Source organism: Melospiza melodia, chromosome 10 (assembly GCF_035770615.1).
Source record: "Melospiza melodia melodia isolate bMelMel2 chromosome 10, bMelMel2.pri, whole genome shotgun sequence".
NCBI classification, from domain to species: Eukaryota; Metazoa; Chordata; class Aves; order Passeriformes; family Passerellidae; genus Melospiza; species Melospiza melodia.
Genome location: NC_086203.1, coordinates 14301041 through 14327071, shown reverse-complemented (window position 1 = coordinate 14327071; position 26031 = coordinate 14301041). Strand labels below are relative to the sequence as shown.

Below are 26031 nucleotides of genomic sequence, written 5' to 3'. Positions count from 1 at the left end.
ACAGTTTTGCTGCTACTGGGAAGTGAAATGGTCAGTGTCTCAGCAGCCCCAGGTGCTGAGAGGGGCAGGGATGCAGGATGCTCACCCGCCACAGCCTGACAAGGATCCAGTTGGTCTGTGCCCAGGGTCGCTGCTCATAGGGAGCCAGGAGGTTCTTCATCATGGAGATCCTCCTGCCAGACAGGGACACAGGTCAGCCCATAGGGTTTGGGAACAGGAGATTGAGCAGCACTCACAGTAGGACCCGTGCAGCTGGGGCAGAGCAAAGCCACTCTGCTAAAAGGGTGACAGAAGGCTCTCAAATCAACTCCACCCCCCTGCTGGCAACTCGTGGACCCTCAGCGATGCTTGGCAGCCCTCCTGCTCGCTCACCCAGCCCTGCCACCACCCCAGCCCTGCCCCAGCTCCCCAGGAACAGGCAGGGCAGCACTTACTGCTCTTCTGGGATCCTCTCCACAGCCCGCAGCGAGTGGGGGTAGCAGACGTAGCTGGCCAACGCCTGCATCAGCGAGTCCCGGATGTCTGGGGAGGAATGACAAGGGACTAGGCCAGGCTCCCAGGGACACACAGCACGCCAGGGAGCACCTCAATGCCACTGCCTGGGAGGCACTGGCCCCCATGGGGAGGCACACTGTCCCTGCTGACATGGAGAGCATGCTCAGGCTCAAGCAGCTAAGAAGGAAGCCCAGACTGGATATGCAGGTGGCTGGGACACGAGTCCTGCTCTCAAAAAGGTGTCCTAGGTCATGTGTCTACCCCGACACAAGCAGGGTAAGGACAGTACCCAGCCTCACTTTCAATGTGGAGGCATAGGCACTGAACAGATTCAGCAGACAGAAGCCTGCTGAGCCACTGGCATTGGCACTGGCCAGACCTGTGGCATTACCACCCCAAAAGCACAGGAATGCAGCCTCACCTGTGCCCACAATCCTCGAGTCAGCAAAATGCTTGGCCAGGATGGCAGCGAGGCGCATGAGGGTCTCTTCATAGCCTGCAAGAGAAGGAGGGAGCAGGGTCATGGCAACAGCCTGAGGGGCAGCCCTGTGGTCCCAGTGCTCCTGTGGACATGGCACAGGCCACGGAATGAATTTCTGCTACAGCTCCCTGCAGCTTAGCTGAGTGTCCAGCTGTCAAAACAGAGAGCTGGGAAGACACATTCACTTCCAGAAGAGCAGAGACTGAAATAGTTATTCAGGGAAAGACAAAACCATGCAACAGAGTTGGATGGCAAGGGAGAAGTGTCTGGTGCTGAAGAGGCTGAGCAACACAAAGAACACTCTAGGTCTATGCAGAAAAGCCATGTTCAGCCTGCATGCACTGCAGAAATTGCTACTGCTCAAGTCTGCTCTTGCCCAAACAAGAGCACTTCAGCTATGTCCTGTTGGTGGGAACAGAAGCTTTTCTTACCTGCATGGGCTCTGGAAAACACAGAACTATTTGCTAAGAGCTTAGAGAGGTCATTTAGCCAGAAAAGTACAGAATGTGCACAGACAGAATCCACCTAAACACAGACTCTTGGCATCAAGTGGATGATCATCTCCATAGGAACATCTTCAAATCCCAGGGGAATTCAAAAGCAGTCCCAATTTCTGCACTCATGGAACATCCTCTCCCACCCAGAAAGCAGAAGGCTGTGGTAGAAATTACATCTTACAGCACCCCAGCCCATTCCTGATACCTCCTTGGAAACACAATCCATAGCTGCCAGTGATTTTCACTACAGGCAGCCCTGTGACAGCTTCAGACAAGGCATGGGCTCCCTACCTGAGCACAGTGACCACAGCTCACCACCTGCCCCAAGCTCAGACAACACACTGGGGCAGCACACCACAGCCAGGAACAGACCCAGAAAGGAAGATGCCCAACTACCGCTTCACCACAAGGATGTGTGATGTGTCTTGCTTTAGATTTTATCAGGCCAGAATCAAGAAGCTGACCCCATCCCCTCACCTGGAAGTTCCTCCATGCTGTTGACAGGGCTGAAGTAGTTCTTGAGTGCACTGTAGCTGTTCATAGCCACGCTGAGGTAGAATTCTGGCATGAAAGCGAAAAGCGAGCCCGTCCTGTCGCCGTGCTCGATGGTGCGGATGCACACGCGCAGCAGCCAGTAGATATCCTGCATCTTCTCCTGCCAGGAAGAACACAGCTCCCAGTCAGCTGACAGCTCCTCTTGGGAGAAACAACCACCAGCATCACACTCAGAAACATCCCCATATTGGAGATCTTGCTCAGACATCTTACTGCTCTAAGTTCACAACCACAGCTGTGCTATTTGGTGTTTCCACAAAGCCACAGAAGTGGCAGCTGGAAGAAACAACCAGAGATCTCTACACCAACCTCCAGCACACAGCATGGCTCTCACCAGTGTGATGGTTTTGTTTCACCAAGCCTTGAGACCCTCCAAGCATTACTCCTTACCAGGGCATGTGCAACCACACAGGCCTGGCAAACAAGCGTGTGACTTTTGATTCCAAGGGCACTGCTAAAGGAAAGCAGGCACTGGCACTTTCCAGAAATCTGCTGGAAACAAAGCTGGTCCATTGTGGGGATTAAATGGGAACAGCCTGAAAAGCTCACACCAGCTCAGATCTTTGCAAGAGGCAGCCACAGCCCTTCAGGTTCTGTGCCAGCCATTCAACCAGATTTACTGTCCTGAGGAACATCAGCCTCTTGTCTCTCTAAACAAAAATCAGAGGGTCCTAAATTAAAAACAGGAAATTTAAGGTCATCTACATAACTTTAAGCCATAAAAATGGGCGCCACCAAAGCCATAAAAAGAGGAAATATTATTTCATATCCTGCAATGCCAAGTAATAGCATAAGCAATAGCTACTTGCATAAAAATAGATGGAGAAGGGTTATACTTCTAATTCAAGAAAAAATTAAATTCAGAGGTGCAGATAATGCATTTCACTTGCCTAATGTCTTTTCTAAAGTATGTTGTTACCATCTTTGGGAGATTTTCATGGGTTTATTCTGTAAATTAGCCTGAACTAGTACAAATCAACTAAACTGACTAACACACATCTTTTTCTCAACACTGACCCACATCTCAGCCAAAGTGTTACTTTCAAGATAAAAAACAACTGTGCAGAACAACACTAAGGTTGAAAAAGCTGCATTTGGCTTTAAGACTTGACAACCTCAAACATAATTTCACGTATTGCCAAGCTAGAAGAAAGCCTACACCAAGAGGATACAAAGATGTGATTAGCCAGTGAGATAGATAAATAAATTGTAATAAAATAAGCTGTAATAAAATAAACTGTAATTCCTACTGGGACATTTTGAAGGCAGAATTATGTGATTTAAAACTATGAGTGTTTTTAAGCACTCCCTTTGCCTAACTTTGAATCCCCCAGAATAAACCAGTGGCCAATTCCCTCCAGGAAGGAGCAGCCTCTGCCATGCTCTGACACCTCAGCACAGAGCAGGACTGCACCCCTAGACAGAGCCAGGCTCCTCCTCTCCAACAGCAGCAGCTCTGATCATACAGATGAGAGCCTCCAGTGCACACACAATTCCCAGAGAAGCAGGAGCTGCTGGATGGATGCCCCCATTGGGAAAGAGCAGGGACTTGAGCTGACTGTGAGCTGGAGCCCTGAAGGCACAGGTTCCTCAGTGCAGCCACATTCTGCAAGCTCACCTGGGGCACCTTCCTGCTCTCCCTGTGGGCCATGCAGGCCAGGACAGCAGCACAAACAACAGACAGGGAAGGCTGTAACCTTCAGTCCTAGATGTTGCTGATTCATCAGGAAAGGTGACACTGCAGTCCTGGTTTAGTATGACAATGGATTATCTAGAGACATGAACAGTGTTTCTGCCAGCACAGTGGTACCAGCACAGTGATACCTGCAGTGCACCCTGGTGATGCCCCTCAGCCCTTCCAGAGCAGCCTGGGAAGAAAGGATTGTTTTCTGGCAGCCATAGGCTATGCTAATGCAGCTGGAGAGCTTTCACCTTGCAATCTTGCTTGAGAGGGAAGGAGGAGATGAGCAAAGAGCTCATGAGTCAGGATCAGCCACTGCACTTCTGCCAGATGTGTTCATAAGAACTCTTCTTCCCCTCCCTGTTTACATCCTGGGACACACAAAAGCCACAAAGAGAGATAGGGCAAGGCAATGGAAGTCAGGAAAAAATCAGCAGAACTGCTTGTGGGAAAACAGACCAGAGCTTTTATACAAAATGGTGAACTTGGGGGAAAGGGGATAATCTCTGCAAATAGCCACTGCATTAGTAAATGTGGAATACACACTCTGTATGGGAACCAAGTGAAGAAGGGGAGAACACCTGAACAAGAACTCCCTTGACTTTGATTCCACAGATTCCAAGAAGAGCTGCAGTAGTGAGATCCCCTGTGACACAGCACAGCTCAGGGAAATGATTCACAGTAGCCTCTATCCTCTGACATGTCTTGAGGGCTGAATCTCCCTTTGATCTGCACCCTTTTGTCTGCAGTGCCCTAAGGGAAAGCCTAGAGCACCATGCACAGCTCAGATCAGACTGGGCTGATCACTATGGGACACTGGGGGACAGGAGAGGGGCTAAGCCTAGAAAGGAGTCTCTGATACACAACAAGGGAAAAAGCAGCCCCAGAGATCACTGACATTGCTTCAACACCAGGAAAATGACACCTGTGACATGTGAGCCAAGCAGCAGAGAGGCAGAGGCTCACTGCTCTCCTTTCAGCTGCTCATGTTATGCTCCTGCCCACCTTTGAATAAATGGTGACATTTATCCAAGCCAGGCGCCGGCTCAGGTGGTTGAGCTTCTCAGAGAAGACCTTTTGGCTCTTCAGCAGCTCCTCATGGATGTCTCTCCTCTGAAAAGAGTGCAGAGATGTGAGGGCAGATGTCACTGCCATTTATAGCATTTATTTCAGTGCTGAACAAACAATGCAAGAGCCTATACCATCTTGGGGCTAGCTGGGGAGCACTGGCAGGGGGGAAAGGGGTCAGCAGCCTTTCTGTGGAGGGAGTGGGAATCAGTGCTATAAAAAGCACTTAACAGTCACAGCTGAAGCCCACAAGGCCTGATGCAGATGCTGGTACAGCTGGGCAGCAGGACTTCACCCTGCCAGAGAAGGAAGCTGGAATCTGGTAAGAGCTGGGAATCCAGAGACACTCACCCTCTTTGGGCAGCGGCTGATTTTTTCCTCGGTGTCTTTCAGTGCCATGGCATACTCATTCACATCATCTGACACACCAACCATCTGAAAAGCAGCACATCTCAGCAGTAAATAAGGGTTTTTTTCCCTCTAAACATACAAGCATGCAACCAGAACTCCAGTGGAGGTTGGCAGAAGGACAGGGCACACACAGTCACTAAATAAGCAGAAACCAGAGTCTGTGTACAAGCATGGGCATTGGGGAAATGGATTCCTGCACAGCATGTACCACTTACCTTCCCCAGCTGCTGGTGGACACTGAGGTTGTACATCATCACTATCCCATCCAGGACTTCCAGCAGGGAGTTCTCAGTGATGGGCTGGTCTGGCTCCTCTGGGGGTCTGCCCAGTAAGAGACCATCGTTTCCATGGGTGCCTTCAACTGCAATGCATTCCCAAGACAGGAAAGGAGTTCTTAGCAAGGCATTTTGGCACCTCAGCTTCCCCCTGCTCCTCTCTAAAACCAAAGCCCTGTTGTGCCTCTGTAACATGGAGATTCTTCCCAGCCCATGGGATTGTCTAGATACCACACTACCACGGCATTCTCATCTTGCTGCCTCCATCAGGCTGACCTGTCAGATCTGTTCAGACTGACTCAAGTCATGCAAATTCCACTTCCTCGAGCCCTGTACATGCTTCAGAGGCCTGCTTGGTCCACCCAAACAGTAACAGTGCTGCTGCAAGCACTGTTATTGTTTGGGTGGACCATGCAAGCCTGTCTTCAGAGCAAGTGTGGCTACAGCTGCCTCTGAACTGCCTTCCTACAAAGTCTCACTGCGTTTGGAGAAACCAAGGCAGCATCTCCTTACACACAGAGGGTGAAAACATCACCAGTGTCATGCTCAGGATGGCAAAGGGTGTCAGCACGCCCTGGGAAGGGGCAGGAGCAATGCTGGCAGTAAGGAGATTGGTTCCTCTGGGGAGTTGGAGGATGCCATTGTTGCAGGGCAGGGTCCAGCTGTGGCAGCAGTACTCACTGTCCTCCCGTGTGCGCTGCTCTGCACGCAGTGACAGCACTTTGATCTTCTCCAGGGCTCCCAGGGGGCGCCGCGGGTTCATCAGGCTCACGGCTGCCGTGCTCAGGAACCGGTTGGCCCGGCCCAGGGTGGGGGAGCTGAGCCAGGCAGGCCTGGCGAGAGCTCCACCGATGGCCAGGGCGGCAGAGGGGCGCTGGGACTGCAAGGAAATGAAGGGAGAAACAGTTCCAGCTGTGCTTGGCTGCCTGCTGCTCCTCCCTTGACCCTGCAAGGACCTTGGCAGAGATGCACAGTGGCCACTGGAAGATGAGCAGGCAGGGCAGCAATGGGTAAATCCTTCCTCCAAGGGCACATGCCAGGCACAAACAGCAGACCTGCTCTGTCCACAGTTGTCTTGCACCTTTCCAAATGCAAGCACCAAGAGCTGCCATGGAGGGGAGGCAGCACAACCAGATCAGTGGCAGTGAGAGAGAAGGGCACAGAAAATTTTGCTGCTCAAACTTGGTGCAGCCAGGACCTCACTGATCTCCAGTGACTCTCATCCAAGTGCAGCTCTTTATCTGCTTGCCCATGGACTGGTGACAGTCCTGGCCCAACCCTGCCTTGCTGTAAAGTAAAACCTTTCCAGCCAGAGGCCCAACTTACTGCCCCAGCATCAGGGCCCCTGCAGGTGAATAACCCAACTCACCTGTGCTGCTGATGTTGCTGATTCCTCATCTTCATCAAGATCATCCATAGTCACTGCCTGCAGCTCTGCAGGGTCGATCAGGATGTTGGCTTTTGCAGCCAGGTCATCTGCACAGAGCACACCAAAGCAGTGATGAATGCAGGAGTCACTCTTCACTCACCATGAGGAAGACTCATCCTCTTTCCTGCTTCTCAGCAGTAGAGAAACAGCCAGAAAAGTTGGACGCTCTATCAGAACAAGCTGACCTGTCCCAAGCTTCCTTACAAGGAACAGATCTGCCCTTACAAAAAGAACAGAGACCAAGCAGCAGGAGGTGCTGCCCTCCCAGGACCCATTTCAGCTCCTGGTCCTACCAGCTACAAATAGGATAACTGAGGAACCAGGAGACAACCACCAGGGCCAAACTGGACTAGAGCAGGAATGGCAACTCTCTGCCTGAGACCACATTTTAAGCCACCAGTTCTTCAATGCTGTCCCATGATGTGTCCCTAAGTCACCAGGACTGAGACTCACACCCAGAGGAAGCCTATGCTGATGGCTATGCTGTACAAAGCCTGAAGAATGTGTTCTTTAGTCCACAGCTCTGTCTTTACAGCTGGCCAGGACACCTTGGTAAGAAACCAGAGGAGATAACGTGGCTCTCAAGCTAAGTAATCTAATCTTGAACAGTCAGGGATCAACATGAGACACAGAAAACGGTCCTCACCTTGCAGACACACTCGGGGAGGAGAAGAGACATCAGAGCCAAAGGCAAGCACCTTTGGCTCAGAGGTGAGACAAACCAAGTCCAAGGGAATGCCAAAGGGTTTCTAACCCTGCACAAGGCAGGCTTTGGGAGCCCAGTGCCAGAGGAGTGTGCTGCACACAAACACACAGCTGCAGTAGGTACACAGGGCTGCTCCTCCCTGCACAGAGTAAGGCTCCAACTAAATCCTGGGCATCCTTCACACCCAGCAGAGCTCAGCTGATGGTCAGGGCTTTGACAGCTCCCAGCCCTTGGCTGTGCTGCAGCAAGAACACCATACCAGATATTCCCAGACTATTCCCTTCCTCCAACTGCCACATGCCCAATTCAGGGATACAAGCAGTAAACTGTTAACTTAAAGGACACTAAGAGGCATGGTGTCTTCTTCAAAGTAATATGAATCTCATTAAAGTTCAACTTTCCTCTCCCTGAATTTAATCAAAATTCATTACCCACAGCTCCCTCCCTGGAATGCCTTGCATGAATTCCATCCAAGACCCGGATTCAGGTATTGGCAATGAGAGCACTTACCTTTCAGAGTCTTCTTAAGATGAGACAAAAGACCTCCAAGTCGCTGAAGGTCAAAATAATCCACCTTCCCATTATAGAAGAGTTGAGGAGGGACATAGGCCTCTAAAACAGAGGAGGAGTTTTGTTTTTTTCCATGCACAGGATGCACAAAGTCATGTAAGGGCTCCTAAAGCAGACCCCAGGACCCACAGTTAGGACTAACATTTAGGGACAAGTTTTGTTGTAATAAAAGCACAGGCCATTAAGGCAGAGGTGATTTCCACAATGGAGCAAGCATTAGATCCATGCAGAAAGAGGAGCAACCAATGGCTATCAACTAGAGTGCCAGCACTTCCTCCCTCCAGCCACAGTCACGGGGCAAACTGGATCATCAGATACCTTGGCAGCTCTCCACCTGGCTACTCCAGCTCTGCCACTTAGTCCCACAGGGACAGCAAGGCACTTGCTGAGTCTAGAGAAAAGGTCAGCCTAAAGTAAGGAGAGGGAATACCAATGGGGTCTAAGGGTGGGAAAACAACTGGCACTGCTTTAGTTTCCCCTTATTTCCACAGTTTGGGAACTCCAAAATGAGAAAAATATCTTCCCAAAACTCTGACCAATGGATCACTGAGCTGCCCTTCACAGCCCCACAGACAATAGTGGACTCTGCTCCAGAGCAGATGGGGGAATAGCAAACAGCCCAGGTGTCCTTCTGCAAGTCTCACATCTGGATGTTGACTGCAATAGATCTGCACACAGGAACTCCCCAAGGTGACAGAAGGCTCAGGCACTCATTAGAGACAACATTTTCAACATCCTGGAAGCACTGCCAAGAGGCAAACCTTGTCCTAACCACAGGAAAGCCTGCAAAGCCTCTCCCCCAGGCCTCACCTTCACTGCTCAGGGCAGCTGGGGTCTTTGCTTTGTGGCCATCCCAGAAGTAGCGCAGGGCAGCAATGAGCCGGTGCAGGAAGCACACCATGTACTCTGGTGGGCACAGCACAGCCAGGTTCTAGGGCAAGAATGAGAGTCCAGCATCAGGCCAGGTGTGAAAGTGCATCTCAGGCCAAAGGGCTACATGGAGCAGGCAGAAACTTTTGTGTTCTCAGCCTTGCTAGCATCTCTAGCTTACAGCTCTGGCAGAGAGCCCAGACCTGACGGTGGGCAGCAGTTTCCACCTCTGGGACACCTCTGTCACTGGTCTGACAGAGGATGAGGGATAACACACAATCCATCATGAAAGATGGGGATGAACACAGGGATGCAGGTGAAGAAAGGGTTTCCTACACAGCAGATGCCTGCCTCCCAAAGCCTCAGGCCAACAGTCTGACCCAGGGCAAGAGGAACAATCTTCACCCAGGCAGTAAGGAGGGATGCCAAAGCCAGCAGCCCCACTGTGGCAGAGCATTCCACAGCTACACTCTCTGAGAGGCCATAGGAGGATATTCAGCTCCCACCTAAGACTTCCCAAGAACTATTTTCCTATAAATCACTGCACAGGACTTATCTAACTTACCTGGTTTCCAGATCTCCCCCTCCTCATTCCCTGTCATAGTTACACCTCAGTGGATCAACTACTGGCAGCAGCCTGGCCAGAAGGGCAGAGTTCCCAGCCTGAAGGTGCAGAAAGCCCCCAGGGTCAGACTTGCAGGAAGGTTGGCCCCTCTGACTTACCCCTCTGTTGCTGGCGTTTTCCTGAAGAAACTTGCGGAATTTGTTTAGGAAGATGTATCTGGAGGCTTCCCCCTGGCAGAAGAAGAAAAACCAGGTGGTAAATCCAGGATTTACAAAGCACATCACATGAAGATATTGTCCCAAAAGACCCACAGAGTGCTTACCCCTCCTCTGTCCTTATTGTTCAGCAGCAACTTCAGAATCTGAACCTGGAGACCTTCCACCACTAAAAGGGGGACACAAATCTGCCATCAGAAAACCAGCACTGGAGAACAACTCCCCCTCTTAACCCCAGCTGCAGTACCCTGTCCCCAGGAGAAAGGTTCCCTCCCCAGCACAGGGGGCCCAGGAAGAACCAGTGACAGCAGAAAGCCAATCCCACCACCGAGAATCTTCTCCTCCACTATCTAGCAGGAAATTCATCCATAGCTAAAAACCAATGCAGAGGTTTGCTCCTGTCCCATCCTGGGGGGCTGCAGGTCTGTGCAGTGGGGTCCCATCAGAACAGAGCATGGCTGGCCCCCACCTCTGCACCACAGCCTGTCCTGGCTGTACTTCACATAGTGAATAGGATTTAGAAAGCCCCTGGCTGCACAAAAAGTGTGGGATCTTGGCAACTTCCCTCCCTCCCCACAAACCTTCAATGCGCTTCTTGAGCCGCTGGCAGCCTCTCTCGTACGCCCGACGCCTCAGCCTCTCCTCAGCACTCTCCTCCTTCACCTCCTTACTCTCCTTGCCCTGCTTGGGGCACAGACACTGATTAGTAGGAGAGCACTGCACAGGGAAAATATCCTGCCAGAAATGCCCTCAAACAGTGCAAAATAGAGAGCAGAGACTCCCTGAAACAATGTGCCAGTGTGTGACTGCAGCTGGCAGGTCTAAACAGGTCTCCTCCAGCCTTGTAATGAATAATGGCAGGAGATCTTTTGAGGACACCCCAGTCAATTCCTAAATACTGTGAAGTTCCCTTCCAAATCTGTTGCCACAGAAAACTGTCCCCCCTTCCCTGGGTGAGCATCACACCTCAAACATACTCTCTAAGGGGACAAAAAAGTTGACAGGGGAATGGAAAAGCTCCAGCTCTCAAATAGTAAGATCCACCAGTGCTAACACAGCTGGAAATAGGGGCCACCCAACTTCCTCTGCCAGAAAAAGATACAAATGGCAGGCAACAACATTTCCTCAGATTCCCGGGTGGAAGTGCCTGTACTCACGTCCTTGGTGAAGCGGTTTGGCCACCACGTGGTGGGAATGAGCTCCTGCAGGCCTGCCTCCTCCACACGCAGGGGGCTCTTGATGTAGAAGAACACAACGGAACGGAGCACGTCGAAGCTGTGCTGGAGTTAAAGCAAGCACAGTAGCTACCCTGGGAGAAGGGACAGGGCATGTCTCCAGAGCTGTAGTGACAGATTCCTTTCCAAACTATCACTGCAAGATCCAGAGGCCTCTGGAGAAGCCCCACACAGCCGTCACAGCAGCTGCACAAATGCTACCACAGGGCTGGACTGCTCTGAAAGTGGTTTTGCTGTAGGGATTTTAGAGGTCAGTCAGGTAGAAATGAGCTCCTGTGTGTTACCAGGATGTGAACTATACAACACTGCTGCCTGCCCTCAAAGCATTTATAGGAAATGGTGTCAGGCAGAGGAGATCTGAGAAATGAGCTCTCAAGACATGGTGGCTTCTGCCTTCCTGGACCTACAGGTCCTTGAAGTGTCCTCGGCTGCATTACTGAGAGAAGGGAAAACTGAGACAGGAGGAGACACAAAGGATACAGAACATTGCTGAGTAGGTATTTCCTAGATTTCTCATGCTTCAGGACTGCAATGGTGAGCCGGAGGTAGTGGATCTAGGAAAACAGGAGAAGCAAAAGTAACTCCATCTGCAGAATGCACAACTCTCCAATGGGCACAGTGTGACAAAACTGCCATCTTTGGATCAAACAACTACAGGATCCCAAACATCCTGTACCTTTGGACATGGGGACAGATTCCTGGAATTCAGAAGTGCAAACTCACTTGTAATCCCAGGTCTGGGATGATGGGGGAGAACCTGTAAGCCCGCAGCAGGGACATCAGGAGCTGCTTGAGGCACTCATGCACTTCATACTCCTGAGAAAATAAGAAACACATTTAAGAACAACAGCAAGGAGTCAGGAACAGCTATAGCTCCCAGACTGAGATCTTGGAAGGAAGCATTCATTTCTGAACTGAAAAAGCAGGTGCTCTGAACCCACAGCGTCCCTCTGACTCCACAGGAGAGAGTCCAAGCAGAAGCTGGTGCCAGTGCTTTGCTACAGGGAAACAAGTCTCTGCAGGAAGTCCAACCCACAAGTCACCTACAAAAAGCCAAAGTCCCAGGCCCTATTTGTTGGGCAGTCACCAGTCCTCTTATTCCCTGACTCTACCCAAGACACAGTATTGGTACAACCAACCAGAAGAGAAAGAAGTAAGCCTTGGGTAAATGTGATGAGAGAAGAGTTGTCTGTTTGAATTCAACTCATAGCCAACCAGCAGGATGAGAGCCAACTCTTCCACAAACACAGCAGTGCTACCAGAGGGTGCAGTTTCACTGCTAAGATGGTGGCCCTGAAGGAGTCATGACATTTTTCTATTAAACTTCTCATGGCAGCTGGCTGGGCCAGTGCCCACATCTGTAAACTGTTACCCCAAAGGGCAGACGTGCTGTCTCCAAGCAGATCCCTGGCAGGGACTGGCTCTGTGCAACCACCCAAGCACTCCAGCAGCAGCAGCAGCAGCTTCCCCTCAAACATGTGTCCCAGGAAGGAGTAAGCTCATCCAGCATGGACAGGAAGGGAAGTTGGAGGAGGCAGTGCTGGAGATGGTGAGAGTGCACTGCACACCTCTACCCTAGTCCCACACACTCTGATCCATCTCTTCAGCACACAGCAGCACTTGAGACCTCCACAGTCAAATACACATTACTAACAATCAGAAGATTATTCTTATTGATAAATGTGATGTTTCCAGAAACAGGAAGTTATTCACCATCATCAGTTCCTTTAGCAGTAGGAGAAGCTTAGAAATGCCTGGTTAACTCATTGCCAGTGTCTGCATTCAACCCTCAGTGCCTGGGTGTGCAGCAGCAGCCAGATGAGCTAATTGAGAGGGTGGTCTACCACAAAGAAAAAAGAAGAGAGAGACACTGAACACTACCAGCATTTTGTAGGGCAGGCTCCTGTCCTCAGCATCTCCCAGGGATCCCTAGGGAGGAACCAGCACGCTAGCAACTCACCTCCATCAGAAGCCACATGAGATCCAGCAGCTGCTGAATGAGGGGGTGGGCCTCCACTGCCCCTCCTCGCTCCAGGATGCTCAGCAGGAAGGTCATGAGCACATCTTCCACCAGGTACACCTTGCACTGCAGACAGAGAGGCAGGTCAACGTTCCTCCAAGGCACAGTCACTTCCCAGCAAAAGCTGGGGATTATTTTGCCTTGCAAGAGCAGTAACAAGCACTACAGAACCTGGCAATAGGCAGGCAAAACTCACCATAAGAGGGGAGAAATAATTGAAGATGTGAGCTAGTGTAATCAATACCGTGGGTTCTCCCTGCAGCTGCCACATGGATGTGTCTTTCTCCACCAGCTTCCCCTCCTGCAATGACAAACCCAGAGAGACACATAGCTTGGATCCAGCCCAATCCACCTGTACACCAACTGAATGAACCACATGCCTGGAGCAGCCCTGCTGCTGTCCCATGCCTGACTGCACCAAAAACCTTGAACATGGGAATTCAGAATGCCAAAGAAGCCAGGCCTATTCCTCTGGAAGGCTGTAGTGCAGCCCAGATGTCACTATCAACTACATGCAGGCACTTTGACAACGTTCTATTACAAAAAGGCTCTAGTTTACATGATAATTTGTAAATGGGAACACCTACAGAGGAGGAGAAATAGCAAATCAGGCCTTCATTTGAGCCAAGACCATAGCATATGCCATAGCATATGGCATTTCCTATGCTTTGGGCATCAACAGATCATCCCTCATCCTTGTGGAAAACAGTGTTTCCAGCAAACAGTGCCACAGCCAAAACAATCCTCAAGGCAAACCTGCCAGAATTCCATCACATTACTGAACAGGACATCAGTAAAAAGCTTAGGATATGAACAAACTCATTTCAAGGGTGCAAAATCAAATGCAGCAGTTGTGAGCCTGACAAACATCACTTCTTGAATATTGGCAATGAAACTTTACAGGACTGAGAACAACAAAGCCCAGTATGACTTAAATGAAGTCCTGGAACTATCAGGAGGGCCATTTTGCAAGCCAGAGAGCTCCAGGGACAGGCAGGCCCCATGCAAGCATTCAGACTCTCAGGTGCATGGAAACATCTGAGCTGGCAGCACGTGCCAGGGAGGGCAGAACCCCCTTTCCCAGCACGGTGCCCTCAGATGCACCCCCTGATGGCAGCCTACCGTCACATCTATTCCAATATGGATCACATTCTTCAGGTAGCCCAGCAGCTTCCGAGCCTTCAGCAGGTCTGCCACAGGAGGATCCTGCAGGGGCCGGTAACCTTCCACTGGATAAGTAGGGAGTGTTAAGGGAAAATGCAATCTGATCCTTTTGGGGCTCCTTTTGTCTGTGCAAGGAAAAGACTCTGTCTGCTTTATTTTGTACCCAGTTCCAGTTCAAACCTTCTATATGGATGATAAGCCACAAGCTCTCATCTCCACTTCCTCCATGCTGCAAGCAGAAAGTCTTTCACTTCTTCTTGGTGGGAAATACTTTTTTCATCAGAAAGACCAACTAGAGCTCCCACTACAGCCATCAACAGGCACAGCCAGGACTGCTCTGACAGGAGCTCCAGGCTTCAGCATTCTCACAGCAACAGGCAACACTAATACCATGTCAGAAGTCCCACATGGCTGGGAGGTAAAAGAGATGAGTGACCAAATGGCTCAGCAGCACATCAGCATTAGGGTTTCCAATACTGCTGAGCGAGAATTTTGCAGGATCTGAGTGTCTGGGAGCAGGCATCTCCCAGTTGTAGAGCAGCTGCTGTCTCAGAGCTGAAAGCAACTCTCATTTCAGAAACTTGTGTTTGTGTCCTGTAGTTCTGCTTCAGCTAAGGAGGCATTTGGCTCTTCTCTCCCTGACTCAGCTCTGCACACAAGTGCTGACAGCAGAAAGTGAACTGCAGTCAGGTGTGTATATTCTACAGCCTCCAAAGATGGTCTCAGGACAGGCTCTTCCCCCTTCAGAGCTCCTCTCCCCACACCTAAAGGATATCGGAGCGGACGGCTTCCGAAGTTAAAAGCCACAGACTCTTTGAAGGAGAGGCTGATGGCAGGGAAATAGGCCATCCCAGCACCCCTTGTGATGTTATCAAAGGCAGTTCCCAGAGAGATGCCATTCCTGAAAGAAGGAAAACACACAAGGTTTTAGTCACAGCAGGAGGGGTGTGAGGTCAGCTGGGCCACACAGATATCAGCTTGCCAACACGGACACACCCATCAGTCCTGCCTCCTGCCGTTCCTAACCTGGCACACATGCAAATGTCACAGCTCTGCTGAGTGACAGCCACAGGAAGCACAGGGCCACTCCCATTTTCATACCAGCATGGGAAGGCACTGGGGTCTACACAACATGCAGAGCCCACTCAGCTTCAAGGGCAACCCAAATCTGTGAGATAACTAAAGCAGCAGGACATTTTAAAGAATATGAGTTTTTGGCCTCATCTATTTGATGCTGGTGGCAATCAAGGATAATGCTTTCAATCTACTCCTCCATAAAAGATGACGCCAACCATCTAACAGTTTTTAATTGCAACTGACTTGCTGCAGGCCAGGGCTAGAGAACAATTCTCATTGTGCATGGGAGCTGTAAACTGGAGATTTATCAACCTTTTCACAGCTCCTTGTGAATTTAGGACAGGCAAGGTCTTACACTGGCTACAAAAGCAATCAATTAAAGCCAAGTGTGGCATTAAACATCACAAGAGATGCCCTTCCCTCTAAAATCCTGCAAACTTTACAAAGATTTTGTAGCTTGAACATCTTCCTGCCAAATGTTCTCAACTAAACTGAACGGGGACCCAACACCCTATTCAGATGGTTTCTGAACACAAGACAGAGAAACAAAGGCCACAACTACCAAGGAACATAAAGGGGAGAGAGCAGAAATAGGGCTCAGCAACCTTTCTGTTACACACAGACATAAACAAAGCAGGGAATGGGACAAAGATGCTTACAAGCAGAAAGCAATGGTGCCCTCATCAAGGTCTATCAGACAGCTGACGATGTCTCCTGCTGCCCAGGACTGCAAGAGAGGGAGAGAAGAGGTTTAACATATATTTCCAGGGTTTTCCCACATCACAAGAAAGACTGCAACCCAACCAACCCCTTGTGATTCAGGGTTGAAGAAGAGAGAGTTCCTTCTCCCAGCAGCTCACATCATTTTCAGGCACTTCTAAAGCCCAGTTGGGATCTTTTTCCCCTCTGGCACTAGGAATGTACATTTATCCCAACAATGCACCAGCTCTGATGTACTACAGGGAACCAGAGCCTCCCAGGGACCAACAGCAGCACTGTGCTGGCAATCAGTCTGCTGGGGCTGCTAAACAAAGCCAGCACATCCAGCACCCCTAAAATGCAGACAAGTGCTGGCACACAGCCTGAGGCAAGGAGAAAGGCTTGAGGGCACTTCACAAGGCCCAGCAGACCCAGTGAGCAGAAGGAGTCACCTGCTTTGTGCTCCATCCCTGGGGCACAGCTACTCACTTTGCCATAGTTTGTGGTAGTCACGTTCCACTTGCGCACCCTGTTCCCGTCGTAGGCATAGGAATCTGGCGTGTCCCCAACGCCCTCCTGCACCAAAGCATCAAAGAGAACACTCAGAGCAGGCACAGAGGATTCCTCTCACTGCAAGAGAACCTTTAAGGGGGAGAGCAGTAGACAGGGAGAGCAGCTGACAGCACACATGCTCTGCCTGGGAAAAATCCTCACTCTAGGAATGAATCCAGTGGCCTGTGATCTTTGGTTCAGAGAAATGCACCACTCCCTACTTATTTTTGGGTCAGAAGAAGAGTACTGGCATCTGACAATTCTCATTTCTATCAAAGCAGCCCCCTGGGATGCCCATCACTTCCCCTCTCACATAGTGCAGAGTGACAAGTTAGTGAAATTCTGCAGCTGACACCCCTTTCCAGCACCAAACATCCCACCCAGATGAAACAAATCTCACCCTCCCCTGGGCAAAAGGAGCCCTGTAGCAGCAGCTGCTGAGGCCCATCCCAAGGGACAGGCTGCCAGCACTGCAGACACACACTTTCTGGGGAAGTTACCAGCTGAAAGTCAATATCTAGCAGTTCTACGTGCAACAAGAGCACATCAACATACCCAGCACAGACTTTCCCACTGAGCACCCCTCTGTGTACACAGACCAGAGAGTCTCGTAAAGACTCTTAAAATAGCAAGCCTGGCATTTTGTGTGTGTGTGTGGCATTTCTGGTGTGAATGCCAGCAGGGCACAGCACCAATGCAATGCTCTACACTGACCAAAAAAGCAGGGAAGGAGCATTCTCCAGATTAGCTATACTACCTCCTGATTAAATCTGCAGTTGAGAGTACACCAGCCAATCTGCATGAGTCCCTGGGAGGAGATGAGCACCTCATAAATCCATTTCCCTGAAAGAAAAAGAGATGCCACAAGGTGAATTCTTGTCCCCTGGCTTGTTGTTGGAGAAGGTGAACCCGACATTGCTCCCACAGAAATATATGTGGCACATAAAGGAGTTTCAAGACATCCCCAGGATTCCCCTCCCACCCCTTTATTCTGGCATCACACAATTCCCCATCCTTCTCATTCTTTGGAAAGGTTCAGTGAATGAACTGGGGAAGAGGGTGTTCAAGATCTGGAACATACTCAAGATTTCCCGAGCTCTCCGGCTGTCCAATATCCCATACACCCCTCCCAGGGTCTTCTCTCAAAGCAGCACTGGTTTATCTCCTTACCTTTATACACACATGTTGTGGCCCTGATGGACCCAAAGTTACTGTGGCCAATCACCTGGACCAACAAACAAAAGATATTTTAATGTCAGGCAAAAAGAGAGGCTTGTGCAGTCCTTTCCATTCCCTCTGTCCCTGCCATACCAAAGCAAAATGGAGAGCTATTCACAAGGACAGCATAGGGACAAGAAGGGACATCCTCCCCACCCCAGCAGCTGTACTTGGAGCCAGCTGGCCCCAGGGAATCATTCAGGTCCTTCCCTGGGGCTCATCTGTACTTGATAAACCCCAGTGAAGCACCCAGCATGGCAGCAGTACAAGGACAACATGGTGACAGACAGGTTCCCAGCGAATTGGCACAAAAGTGATTATGATATGGGAAAGATAAATGAATGCTGGACAAGTTAGAACAAAACTACAGATTCCAGTGTCCAGACCAAAGGCCAGGGCAGGCAGGTAACATGGTGCCTAGGAACTGAGCTGTGTTAAATCCTGACTCTTGCTATCTTGGGACAGACCATGAAGAGGAAATGAAAGCAGGAACAAGGAATTCACAGGCAAGTCAGTCCAATCCATTCTGTGGGTCAATTCTAGCTACAGCCAAAGTAACCCACAGCAAGTGATTAAAGGGAAATGGGAGACCAGGGCAGCCTGATTTGTTAGAGGCTAAAAAGCAGGCATAGATTAAGGGGAAATCAGCTCAAGAGCAGGGGATGTGCTTGCTCATGAAGGGGTGAAAGGAGTGCAGAAATTACTGAAGTAGGAAAGAGTTAAATTCCAGTGGATGCTTTCAGCTGACTTTTTGCAAGGGGAACATCAGCCAAGGAGCAAGCAGGTAATTAGTGGAAACAAAGGAGAAAGGAAAACCTCAGCTTCAGCCTCTTTCTCCCCTTTCAAGAAGACCAGAAGGAAGGAAGAGGCAGCCTGCTGAAGGGAGGGACAGGAAAGCTGGCTGCTTCTCCAAGGGAGCCCCTGGCCAGGGTAGTCCTTTCACATCCTCACAGCCCCACTCAAACCTTGCTGACACTGAGTGGCACTGCCAGACTTTCTCCCAGGAGAGCTCATTTCCTGCAGGATCCTGCACCTTCCAGGCAAACTCCATTTACACACGCTACAAAGCCACTGACAGGGATCTACTACAAAGAACAAACCAACAAGCCCCGAGTGCTTTTAGTCCCACAAAATGATTTTCTGCTGTGTCCAGCAACACACTCACCCCAAGTAAGTCATCATCGACCAGCAGGAGCCCCTCAAAGCCGCTGGTGTGGTCCAAAACCACAGTGGAGGGACCGAGCCGGCCCTCTGCCACCTGATCTGAAACAAGAGTTGCAGAAAACCTGTTGGGGAGAGCTCTGCAGGGTTGAACAGCTCACCCACTGGGTACCTCTAGCCAGACTGCAACAGCACCTGGATTCTGCTGCAGGGGAGGAAGATTTAAAAGGAGGTCTTCACAGCAACTCAGCTATGCAGCATTCAGGACACATTACGTTTTCCACATCACCTGAAAATTTTACTTTGACAAAATTCAAAGGCTAAACTCAGTGCCAAATGTTTGGCCAACATGTCACACTTTGATTGAAGCCAGCAAGAAAAATTTGGCTTTCTAGGAGGGGAGCAAGGCTGTATCTTGCCACATCCTGATTCACTCAGAGAAACGATGGTAGTAAGAACACAGGGTACAGCCTGAGGCCCAAAGTGAATACCTGCAGTGGAGACCAGCATGCAGTAATTGTCAACAAGCCTCTGCACCTCTCACTGATGATAGCACTGCACACTCCTGGTCAAAGCAATGGCTCTGCATATCATTATCAGTAAAATATCCCCAAAACTGCCTTTCCAGACATTTTAGCCTGGAAATCTGCCTCCATCTGCAAACAAACCTGCTGCAAGGCTGGCTGATGAGCCCCTCACAGGCAGGATTTAAAAACACAATAAATTAAGAGCACAGGGAGGCACAACAGCACTCACTCAGAAATGCCTATCATGATACAACTTGTCCTTCCCAATGAAGCAGCAAAGGCAAGAAGCACAAGTTGGACAGGCAGTATCTCCTACCTCTGCTGTCTTCAGAGCCATTCTCCTCTGCCAGCAATCTCTCAAGGTGCTCCTGCAGGTTCTGGAACGTCAGGTGCTTCCTAGGGAATAAACACACAGCAGCTCTTACAAAAAAACTTTGTCTTCAATATTTCAAGAGTTGCAGCCCAGACCAGTGTCCTATGCTGAGACATGAGCCAGGAAGTTCTGTCATTGATCTGTTTCAAGTCATGAATCTAAGGAATTTGTTGCCCATTGTGTTGGGACAATGAATGAAGGAAGGACCAAACACAGCACAAACAAGCCAAGTAGTTAACAAAGAATCTTACAGTCTTCAGTCTGCTCAGGAGTGTATTGTGGCAGTAAGAAAACTGTGGTACAAGGCAGCAAGAAACCAGCTCTGCTACCAATAACTATGGACACGACTTTGCTGCAATCAGCATCATACAAACGTGGCCTAAGTCAGGATTCATTTTTTACCCAAAGTATTTTGCAATACAAAAGAAGAGAGAGGATCAGAGCAGCAGCTGTAGCAGTTCAGACAAAGGTCAGGCTAGTCCAGCATCCTCTCTCTGTGAAAACAGCTAAAACCATTTTGTTTTCATACTGAAAATTCTCTCATGCATCCCCTTTGGGCCACTGTTCTAGAGAACTTACTGCCTTTCCTTGGTTCTCTCCTTTCAAGGATAGTTCACTTAGCTAATCCTTGCACAAGAGTCTCCTTTTACTGTGAGAACCACTAGTTGCTCCTATCCCTGCTTCCCACTTCCAAAGCCATCTGGGAAACTTTTCACTTCTCCAGAATTAGGGATTTCCCTCTCACCCTAATGGTGAGAGCCTTATGAAAGCCTGATGGGTGTGAAAATGCACAGAAGTGAAATCAAAGAATCAGCTTTGGTTGGCACGAGAAGGGTGGCTTCAGCAAAGCTGCTTAATCAGCACTGGCATGAAGGAGGAGTTGTGGAAGGAGAGTGGAAGAGCATGAGGCAGGCAGAGAGATGTCCGCAGTGAGCTCCTCTATAAAGAATTCAGGCCTCTGAAGGCAAGATGTCATACCATAAAAGTTGCTCTCTTATGGCAAATGTTATTTCCAAGACCTCTTTGACTGCTACTGGGCTTTCTACCAAGTAGCCACGTCCAGGGAAGAAGGGTGGAAGGCAGGAAAAAAGAGAAGCCAGTCCAACAAACTATCAGTTCTGTGCATTCAAGTCATTAATCACCAGACAAAGAAATCAGAAATATTGAAAACCAAAATGCTCAGGCAGTGGAGTGTTCCAAGGCTTTCTGGCAGGAGAGCTCGTGGTAAAGTAACATGACCCACTTTGCCTCCCCCGCACCATCACCCCGGCTCACCAAGAGCCAGAGGGCCAAGAACTATTTATAGCAGCTCTGAGCTCACGTTGGAGCTGGCAGTCCTAAGTATAGCCTTGGAATGTGACCCCAGCCATGCTGCAGCACTGCCAGCCAGCAGGAGCACAGGCCTGCCTCACTCTGCCACACTCCTACCCGCCCTGAACCTGCCTGACTTGCCTCTGGCAAAAGAGATGCAAGAGGAATTCTTTTCATCCAACACTACAGGTTTCTGGGATTAAAAGGTGGAGGAGAACTGAAAATAAATAGGAAAAAAGCAGTCACTAAACAGGAATTTTGTGTTTATCTTCCTTTGGTGACTCCTAATTAAAGTACCAGCAGTTCCACAGCCTGGAAAATGTATGGAATTGCATGGGTCAGTAACAGTCTTGCCTTTAGGTTACAGGGCACTATTTTTAATTCCTGCACCTGACACATGTGAATTTTGCACTTCCTTACAAGCAAAGGGGGAACAGGAACAACCACGTGAATGCCCACTTATTTCAAAAATATTGCCTAGTGTGCTGGTATATGGGATTTTTCATGCAAAAAAAGAATCCTTCCTCACAAGCCCTGCAGTTTGAAAAAGCCATTAAAAGAGCAGACCTCAGAGTTGTTTCTGTAACATGGAGCTGCTGTGTTTTTAACAAAGATCACTGTGTGGCACTAGAAGATCTTTCCTTTCACACAGTGCTGTTTATCTGGAGGTGGCATCACTGGCCACCTGGGCAGTGAGAAGTCTGATACCTGTAAGCAGCTGCAGGCTGGTTCCCATCAGCACTGGTAAAGACTCGGTGCAGGTAATCATTCAGCAGCCTGCTGTTCACAATGCCTTGGGAGAAACAGGAAGGAAATAAGCTTACAGAGTCTGGGGGAAACTCAAACATGAATTTCATGTACAAGCAAGAAACGGGTAACTATGGGTAAATTATGTTCATGTTTGCTGATCAACACAACGGAAAATGCAGCTTCAAGCAGTCATTTATCACCTTACTGTCCTCACTAGCAGAGCCAGAGTCCAGCATTATTGGGTGCATCTCCCCAAAAAAGACTCTTTCCAATTTGAGCTGCTCTGCCATAGCAACTGGGAGCCTATAAATTGCTCCACACAGGTGGAAGTGCATCCTCAGGAATCCTGCTGTGCTAAAGTAACTCCAAAAGCTGAAAGCAGGGATCCAATTTCATTAAAAAAAAAACTAAAACCTAACACCACTGCAATTCCTGGTGTCCTATTCATACCCAGGATGTCTCTTAACCACATAAAAGATGCTGAGATGGAAAGGCTGCAGGAGCAGCTCACCTCATGTAACCCAGAACCCTCTTTAATGATGCGTGCCTCACCTTCACTAAACAACCCTTAGTGTCACACTGATGCAGCATTCCTTGTTTCTGAGTGCAACAGTGCCCTCAAATGCCAGGTTTGTGGTCTCATAAGCACACTTGTGCTGGATTGGTGACGCCAAGAAAAAAAACAGACTGCCTGGCAGGTAGCAGAATTTCCCAGAAAAGGATTCCTTTGAGAATTTGACATCCTGGAAGGGGAACTCCCTAAATCAGATGGCAGGCAGGCAACAAAACATTCCCCAGCTTTATGAGGCAGGGCTGTGTGCTGAAGAAAAGGCTCTGTGACCTGAGTTTCTGGAGTCATTAGTACTACAGGAATGTCCCATCCAAAATCTCATCTCACTTTGAGGATTTACTCAGTTTCAGACCCCTACACCTCACACTACCAAGGTAACTGCAGCAAGGCAAGGGATGCTCCTGGATCCACAGTGCTCCTGTTCCCACAGGGCATGTACAGCACCCTACCTGTGACCTTGGACTTCTCTGGCTCAGTGCTCAGCCTGTAATTCTTCCTTGAGAAAGCAGTCCCAGCACCTCTCGACGTCATTCTTCACAGGCACCGCTTCCAGAGCAGACATAAGATGGGCAGACGCCTAGAACAAACCCTTCTGGGGAGGATGCTGCCTTTAGACTTCTCCCTTTCTTGGAGGCTGGTTTACCTGAATTAAACAACAGGGATAAGCCAAAAAATAGCCACAGTCCTTGCATGTCCCAATGACATTACACAAGAGCCCCAAAACAACTACCTGCCGACCCTGCTCTCAGTCCCACTGCTGCCCAACAGCTCAAAATCTTCCCAATGCAGATGAACCATGAAGCCACGCTCCAGGCAGCCACACAAACCCCACTCCAAAGAAAGACACAGGCACAACCAAGCCAGAAACACAGGCAACCTTCACACCAAGCCTGGGCCAGAAGCACTGGGCCAAACCACCCCAGTGCCAAACACCGCTGAGAGTGGGAACTGCACTGCTGCTTGTGTCCTGACAAACACTTCTGCCTTTCCCTCCTGCTCTGTACTCTTTAGGACAGCAACATGAGCCTGGTTAATCTTCTGTTTAGCAGGTGTTTAGATTATTCCACTACTCAAAACAAAGAGAGAGGAAAAAGGAATGAGACAAATGCAGATGGACTGGGCTACAATAGAATATCACTGACTACAAAGTGAAAGGCCCAGAGACACGGGGACAAAAGCAGACACAGGTAATATACAATAGCTTTTACAAGTGAAAATCTGCCATGAGACTACAGATTCAGGAACCTTCTAGAATCACTAGAATGCTATCAGAGCTGGCATGTGCCAGGACAAAAAGAATACATTCAAGTGGCTAGTTCCATCCAGCTTCCAAATGTTCGGCTATACCCCTCTCCTGCTTCCAACTGCCCCAACAGCCAACCCTCACTGGAAGACTCTCCCTGGACATCCATCCGTCAAAGCACTTTATGACACACAGAGCAATAGGAAGATGCAACAGGAGCAAAGACTGCAGGAATGAAATGCTTGTTGGCAATCTCATGCAGAGCAGAAACTAAGGTGAAGCCAAGAAAAGGAGTGCCAAGTGCCACAAGTGCCACACCAACACAAAATCACATTGGCTTCAGCTAGACTTGGGAAAGGGTTGCCTAAAACTCCTTTCCTCAGGACCACCCCAGCACTCAGCAGTGGAGCAACACTGCCTGGCCTCCCTCCTGCAGCACTGCTGAGCAAAATAGCGGGAACAAAGCAAAGACCAGCCTGGATCAAAGGCCCTGAATGATGCGTCAGGAACTCAAAACAAGAGATAAAACAATAATGAGAAACTCGTAGTTTACTACCAAAGCAGAGCAGACAGCACAATGTGTACTATCCTAAAAGTACTCGACACATGACATGACTTCACCTCTGTCAGAACAAGTTAAAAACACCCGAGGGCAGTCAGGAGTGCCCACGGCTCTCCTGAAGGCAGCCACTCTGGTAAGCCTGAATGCCCAAGGCAGAGCACGAAGCCCCTCCACACTGGCACCACATGGGATGCAGTGCTGGCACTGCTGCAGTGCCAGGGTGTTTGCACAGCTGGAGCAGATGTTGCTTTCAACAGGTCTGGGAAAGGGCAGAGCAGGGGGACACACATCTGCCCCATGTGCGATTCACAGAAGCAAAGACGCCCTGCTCTGAGCCTGGCCCCGGGCTGAACTCCCTTCTCTGGGCAAGAGCAAGCAGCTGCCAGCAGCAGGGCAGAACACACAGCACAGGAGCAGCCAGAGCTGAAGTGGAGGCGACTGGCGGCAGGCGAGGAGGCCGAGAAGCCAGGCCGGCCAACACAACTTTGTGTGGCAGCCGCCGGCCGAGCCCTGGGACTCGCAGCAGGCAAAGGGAAACAGCAGAGCCCGGCGCGGATCACAGAACTGCCCTGCCCTCATCCCAGCCGTGGGTCCCCGTGGCACCCCAACCTGCGGGCACCCCAGCCCACAAGCACCGGGCAGCACTGCCGTGCTCACACCCAGCAGCCTGCCCCAAAGCCGGACTCCCCCCGCAGCCAGCGGCGCCCCGTAACCCAGAGCCAGCCCTAGAGCGGGCGGCACTGCCGGCAGCCACAGACACCCCCAAACCCGGAAGGGCTCTCCGCGCCCACGAACACCCCAAAGCCGAGAACCCCCTACACCTGCCTACGAGCCGTGAGGCGCGGCGGCCACCCCCCGATCGGGCGCCTCCCGCACAGCCGGACGCCACTCCCCGAGCCGGCCGCGGCCCGAGCCCCCCGCGGCCCCGGGGGAGCCCCCGCGCTGCCGGCACCGGGCCCCGCGGCCGCCGCACTCACCGCCGGCCCGGCCGCGCCGCCGCCGCCGCCGCTACGGCGACCCGCGAGGGCCATGGCGGGCGGGCGGGACGCGTTGCCGGGAGACGGGCGGGACTCTCTCCGCGCTCGGGCAGGGCCGGGCCGCGGTGCCCTGCCCCGGGGAAGGACCGGCGGCAGAGCCCTCCCGGTGCTTGTGTGAACTTCTCCGGAGGAAACCGAGCAGGGTCGGGGCCGCCGAGACGCGAAGGTCTCGGCACGGAGGTGGGCAAGCGGCTAAGGCCAGCCCGCACGAGGGAGGCCCGGGCCGGCGCTGCCCACACCCAGGGACACAACGACCCTGTGGGCCAGAGCCGCACCTGCCCTCGGAGAGAGAGCAGGAGGAGGGAGCCGACGCATGAGCGTGGGTGCTTTATTGTGCCTGTGGAGTGGGATCAGTGTACTGGGGGACGGTCCACAGCAGGTCCTGTGGCAGTGTCCCGGCTGGCTGTGGGGATTCTGGGTCCAGCATTGCAAATGGGAGCAGTCTTGGATCCACAAGGGCCCAGGGAGCATCTGGACTGGAGCGTCTGACACTTTCAAGATAGAAACATAGGGTCACAGAATGATTTGAGTTGTAAGGAATCTGAAAAATAATCTAATTCCACCTCCCTGCCACGAGCAGGGACACCTCCCACGAGACCAGGCTGCTCCAAACCCCATTCAGTCTGGCCTTGAACACTTCCAGGGATGGAGCAGTCACAGCTTCTCTGGGCAAATTGTGCCAGGGCCCCCACAGCTTGCTGGTACCCAGCTCC

At 50.7% G+C, this 26031-nt stretch overlaps 1 protein-coding gene across 4 annotated transcripts in view; it reads right to left on the bottom strand.

Annotated features, from left to right (window-relative positions):
* The window catches only part of RNF123 (ring finger protein 123), a 47222-nt gene extending 21900 nt beyond the window's left edge, over positions 1-25322 (bottom strand). For 2 of the 4 annotated variants that reach the window (XM_063164452.1, XM_063164455.1), the window contains exons 1-30: positions 25259-25322; positions 22926-23119; positions 21864-21948; positions 19788-19867; positions 18949-19046; positions 17736-17790; positions 17323-17408; positions 16503-16589; positions 15974-16041; positions 15013-15138; positions 14196-14310; positions 13270-13374; positions 13014-13139; positions 11777-11869; positions 11534-11607; positions 10976-11093; positions 10400-10499; positions 9926-9987; positions 9762-9833; positions 8979-9099; positions 8109-8210; positions 6833-6939; positions 6145-6343; positions 5404-5549; positions 5129-5212; positions 4715-4822; positions 1951-2128; positions 917-991; positions 435-522; positions 86-173 (exon numbers count right to left, since the gene is read on the bottom strand). In XM_063164452.1, coding sequence (XP_063020522.1) covers positions 86-173; positions 435-522; positions 917-991; positions 1951-2128; positions 4715-4822; positions 5129-5212; positions 5404-5549; positions 6145-6343; positions 6833-6939; positions 8109-8210; positions 8979-9099; positions 9762-9833; positions 9926-9987; positions 10400-10499; positions 10976-11093; positions 11534-11607; positions 11777-11869; positions 13014-13139; positions 13270-13374; positions 14196-14310; positions 15013-15138; positions 15974-16041; positions 16503-16589; positions 17323-17408; positions 17736-17790; positions 18949-19046; positions 19788-19867; positions 21864-21948; positions 22926-23007 — 2928 coding nt within the window. In that variant the 5' untranslated portion in view covers positions 23008-23119; positions 25259-25322. Of the gene's footprint in view, positions 1-85; positions 174-434; positions 523-916; positions 992-1950; positions 2129-4714; positions 4823-5128; positions 5213-5403; positions 5550-6144; positions 6344-6832; positions 6940-8108; positions 8211-8978; positions 9100-9761; positions 9834-9925; positions 9988-10399; positions 10500-10975; positions 11094-11533; positions 11608-11776; positions 11870-13013; positions 13140-13269; positions 13375-14195; positions 14311-15012; positions 15139-15973; positions 16042-16502; positions 16590-17322; positions 17409-17735; positions 17791-18948; positions 19047-19787; positions 19868-21863; positions 21949-22925; positions 23120-25102; positions 25179-25258 lie in introns of those variants that run through there. The other 2 variants (XM_063164454.1, XM_063164453.1) reach the window with 2 other exon arrangements.
* Positions 25323-26031: the final 709 nt, after the last annotated feature.